The following is a 5474-nucleotide window of genomic DNA, read 5'->3' on the forward strand; positions in this document are numbered from 1 at the left end:
ATAATATTATATTTAATAAATTATATATACTTTAACTAATAATATTCTAGGAAATATTAAGTATATAAGACTTTCTTTATTATAGCTATATTTAAGTGGTTAGTAAAAGATAAAAAGGGGATACCCAATAACTCATATCAACTACAGGTAAAAGGGTAGCTTTTCTAGTTATATACTTACAGTAAGCGCCGTGCCTGTAAGGCCCCGACCGGGTAGCACTGCCATGGAGGGGTAGGGCCGACCAAAGTCAGCCCCGGCGCTTCGTAAATTATCCTCTAAAAGCGGTATCCTATCCTCTAAAAATTAATGCCATGACCTCCATAATTGGAGGCACATTTGCGGTGAACCTGTACTTTTGTTGTAAAGTCACTAATAAGGTATATAATCTTAGTGTACTTGTGACGTATTTGCTCCTCTCTTTCGTGATCCAGAACATCCTGATAATATAGGTCTTGACCCATAAAGAAAGAAACCTGGCATACTTCTCTAATAAATATATCATGCATAGATTGCGATTAAATGCTCTATTGCAGCCAAGGCAACGCCAAGCAAGGAGAATTGCCAGTCGCCAGAGACATCTAAGCGTTAAGAGACTGTAAGACATTAAACAAGCCGCATTTATACGCATTATATGCTAACGTACCAAGTCTTGATAAGCTGGCTTACCCAAACCTGCTCTCCAGCGAGACAACGATTCCAGGCACTTTACACGTACTGAGTTTGAAGCATTCAGGAAAGATCTCTGTGATAAGGCTCAGAAAGAGATTTCGGATTGCGGCCCTGCTTTAGCGCGTGCATGGACAAGGAGAACGCCAAAGAGAAAACCGGTTTGCGACCAGACGAGACTTGGTAAAGCAAAGATAGATCTTTAAATGGGTTAAAAAGTGTGTTCAGGAGGATTTGGGCTTTCAGGAAAGTTCCTACACTTATTTAGGTAGTTGGAACATTCAGCATCTACCAAAGTCGATTGAACGTCTATCAATACACACCATTTGCATTGCTTGCATTTCCAACATGGAGGTAGTGTGCAATCGCTACAAATCGACGCCAGGCGGCCAAGAATCTATCTGCTCCCAAGTAGTATTTAACACGGCTATATAGACATCGTTCTCTCCGCCAGAGGGCCTAAACGGTAACGACTCCAATAGCTCCTCAAATTCCTATAGCAACGATCTTCTATATAGGACAAAATTGCCGTCCAGCTAAGACCAGGTGTCCGGACCAAAATACCCCTTGGCAGGCATCGCAGTCAACCGAGCGCCCTGACCGGTTCCGCCATCAATCGTATTCGAGACAATATCGACACCCCACCAGCTAATCGTCTTGGGGTGATACTGCACCGCAAAAAATATAATAATGCCCGAAAACGCCACGGCACCAGTAAGTCCAGCCGAAAGCACATAGTTGTACTTTTCCCACCACGCCGTCTTGTATCTCCGAAGATAGAACATGAAGGCAAAGGAGAGATACAAGCCACCAGTAAAGTAGGTCAGATTGACCGGCGCCCACTGCAGCAATCCGTTGAAAACAAGCGACGGGTGGACATGTTTCAGCCAAGAAATGGGCGTAAAGACGGCAACATTAAGCGGTGTGAAGACGGCCGCGGGCAGGGCAGCCCTACACGCCTCACGGACGTGCGACCCGAAACGCTTCGTGGTCCACCACACGAGGGCGAGGAGGAAGCCGAGCAGGAAGCAGTACTTCATGGCAGGGTAAATCTGGCTGAAAATTCGCTTGGGACCGATGGCGCCCTAGAATGCTGTTAACGCTGGGAGTGGGAGGTGGACAGACGGCGCAACTTACCCAAACTACCGACGAGGCAAAGTACACCTGGGAGCCGTTGGCGCAGTTGAACTTGGACTCCTGGTCTGGCGTGCAAATGCCGGGGATCTGCGTGTCGGCAAATTGGACAACGCCGTAGGCAACGAGCGCCGTGATGATGGCACTCATAATCTGGCCGCGGTACATGGCGCGGGGGGGCACCTTGGCGTAGAAGCCCATCTTTTGGTCGGAAATGTAATTATCTGCCTGTCCGTTAATGTTGTACCCAAAGGCCTTGACAAACATGAGGGCTTCTGGGCGTCCGGGTAAAGCGTAGCCGACGACGAGCTCGGTGACGACATTGAGTCCTTCGGTTGTGCCCGAGATGGCGTATAGATAGGACATTGGAATCAGGAATACCAAGTTGAGCCCGATGACGAAGAAGATTGTCCACACTGGTGTGTCAAGCTGAGGCCAGTTGGTCACGACGACAATGGCGAGGATGAAGGAGATGAAGGCAATCATTAAGAACCACCAGTCTGGAACCTCGGGGTAGTTGCGCATCAGGTTTGTAAATGGGTCGTCGAACGCGTCGTAAATCGACGTCTCGTCATTCATGATGTTGTACAAATGCCGGCCTGCTTCTCGTACATTGCCCTTGAGAAGCGACGCCGCTGCGTTTTTCACCCCCACGACAAGTTGTCGAATAGTCGTGAGAATAGACACCATCATGGACTTGTACGCTTTCAGGAGCGGTCTCCAGGCGTCGAGAAGAATAAAAACCATGGTAAGTGGGTAAAAGGCAAAGAATGCGCCGTAGAGGAGCAGGTTTCCGGCACTGTAGAAAGCCGGAGAATATGCCTGGAAGTCGGCTTCGTTCAAGGCCCCCGTGTCGGAATTGACAACCTTGGTAATGTTGTACGGGCTTCCCGTATTGTCAAAGATGCCAGACGAGTTGATGGGAAGGTACGACGTCCACTGCACGTTGGTATAATACAACGCTATAATGATGCAACCGCCGAGAACCGTGCCCATAAACTGCTGGCTGAATGCGAAAAACGGATAAGCCAGCGGCTGGGAATAGGTGGACAGCACGTTCCAGTCAAACGTGGAAACGGGGTTGAAGCCCAATCCCATCTGGGAGCCCGTAATGGCATTCAGGTTGAAGTTGTTTGGCGCGATCCAAGTCATCCAAGCAAACAGGCTCAGCGCGGGAAACAGGTAATCAGGCAACCAAAAGTAGACAAACATGGCACTAAACACAATGAAGAAGAACTTGTACCGCGACATGCTCCAGCCATGGAGCGTCTCCTTCTTCTCCGGCACCAGAAGCGCCCGGTTGAGTGCCAGGGTGGGCAGGATGTTGGGCCACAGCGCCTCGACGGGATACACGACGAAGCGGCGCAGGAGGCCGGAGAATCCGAGTCCCATCAGCTGCGTGGAGAGCAGGAGCAGAATGCCGTAGCCCGGCGTGAGCCACTTGTCCTTGTAGTAGACGGTCTGGGTCTGGATGTTCCAGAAGCAGTACGCCGAAGTCAAGCCCACGTCGATGATGATGGTGGCCAGCATTTGTTCCTTGTACGACCACGGCCCCGGATTGAGTGAGATCCTCTTGCCGCCCACGGTGAAGCCCCAATCTGGTAGGACTGCGGCCACGAGTAGTCCACATGGATAGAGCAAGATTTGCGTGACGGCAGATGTGATGGTGATTTGGGGGAAGCGCGAATTGAACAGCGAGTTGGTGAACTGAGCCAGAATAGCCCACAGGTAGCCCAGAAGGTGAGCACGGATAGTCTCGCAGGGAATGTCGACGTCGTCGGTGGGAGTGCTGATGGCTCGCACCTCGGGATACGGTGAGTAGAACTTGTTTACTGCTGTTTCCGTCTTAAGCTCCAGCTCCCATTCGGCGGTGCTTTGTCCCTCGCCCGGTCCCTTGAGGAGGTCGGCGAGCTTCTGCCGCAGAGTGTTTGAGAAATTGTAGTCGTACTCGTGCGACTTGAGCAGTTCTTCCAGGATCGCTTTGCACTCTGGCACCGTCAGGGTTTCAATCTTGTCCATGACATACTCGATGTCGTCGATTGGTGCCATAACATCGCCCGTATGTTCAAGTTTCTCAACAAGGTTATGCACAACGGCGTCGACATCCTTCATGATGGTTTTGCTGACATCTTTCTCTTCAATGGCGTGATCGGGGAGAGAAGTGTCGCTCCTCACCGAGTCGGCAGTATGAGAAGGCCTCGTAGCCATGATTGACACCGGGAGAAGTCCCCAAGGACACACTTGCTGTGAATAAGTTCAGGAGAAGGTGAGTGGCACGAGCAGTCCGCGCGCAAAAGCGAACAGCAGAATGAAGTGGGACGTGACTTTATTTAGATACGATACGCTCATGACCCAAAGCAGCAAGTCTACAATCAAGGCTGTAATATGAAATATGCATTGATAAACGCGCGCCCAGGCATTTCCCACTTTCGTCTCTGCTATCGCAGCACAAGATTCGGTGTGCTTGTTTTTTGCATCCTTCATACAACAGTTCTCAATCTGTGGAAGAGCACCTTCCTATTGCAGCAGATACAACAGGGAGGTGTAGGAGGCTGAAATCGGGGTAACACGGCATGGATAATGATAGCTCAGATCTGCTCGTAGCGGACGGCGCCGATAGACCAATGGTGCAAAGTTGATGGCATCAATTCATGTTGGTCCAGATCCGGGCAAGTCACGCGACCGGCGTAAGCCAACGCAACAAGACGACGACACCATGCTGGCAGCGACCATTGGCTCAATTGAGTATTTTCGAGGGTGCGAGAGCCGGGTCAAAACGCGGGGGGGAACTTTTGCCATGTTGACAAACGACCCCAGACTCGGTTGTCATGTCTGGTAATCTCTGCAGGATACCGCCACTGCAGAAGAGCATTATCATAATGTGACCTGTGTCGTGGTAAGCAGAATTGTCTGATTCGAGAATGGCCCATGCAGGTCAGCATGAATAATGCCTGTCGATGGTTCCCGCGTGCCGCAGTGTAAGCTGCCGAAACCCGATCAGACCTCGTGGATGCCGCTTATCCCGGTTTCCCCATCCTAGATAAGGCCAATCTGGCCATTGTGGAGGAACCTTTGGATTGCGCAGCGGCCGAACTTGGCATCTGGGTGCCCATTTGCCATCGTGGCCGAACCCTGTCTCACTTGGAGATACGGGGACAAGTGCCTAGACACGGCAAACACGGCACTGCTGGCATCGACGAGGCCCTGTTGTGCTCCAATTGTGCCAAACTTGGCTCTGATGAGGACAATGGGGATGGCGCTCGGGTGGCGTTGTACCCCTTCTTTAGACGGGTAAGTCGTCGTTGCACACTGGGTTCATTTGCAAGTGTCGATTGTTCACGCATCACGATTCTCAGCAACACAAGTACTGGCACCATGTTAGCATCTTGTCAGGGTTAGGGTTAGGAACTTGGCATATTCGACTTCTTCGAACGCGGTCGGCGCCAGGGTAGAGTCTTCAACGTATCCGTATGTGACGGTGGTTGGACAATCATGGCACATGGATAGTAGTAGAGGCGATTTCCTAGAGCGCGACGCTTTGTTGTTGAAGAGGATTCGTCCGAAGCAAGTGGCAAGGGAATCGCGATGGTGACGCCAACTCGGCGGAAATGCCCGCACGTGCGTCCTTTTGGTCACGCACCGAGACGTCAACTGTAGTGTCAATATTCCCCCCC

General features: G+C 51.0%; 1 protein-coding gene across 1 annotated transcript; it reads right to left on the bottom strand.

Moving 5' to 3' along the window:
* Positions 1-1202: 1202 nt before the first annotated feature.
* Positions 1203-4008, bottom strand: MAA_09972 (oligopeptide transporter; the record flags this gene model as incomplete). Its single annotated transcript, XM_007827970.1, has 2 exons — positions 1203-1751; positions 1804-4008. 2 exons carry the CDS (start codon positions 4006-4008, stop codon positions 1203-1205), a joined length of 2754 nt encoding a protein of 917 aa, XP_007826161.1.
* Between the last annotated feature and the right edge of the window lie 1466 nt (positions 4009-5474).

Source organism: Metarhizium robertsii, assembly GCF_000187425.2.
Source record: "Metarhizium robertsii ARSEF 23 chromosome Unknown MAA_Scf_16, whole genome shotgun sequence".
NCBI classification, from domain to species: Eukaryota; Fungi; Ascomycota; class Sordariomycetes; order Hypocreales; family Clavicipitaceae; genus Metarhizium; species Metarhizium robertsii.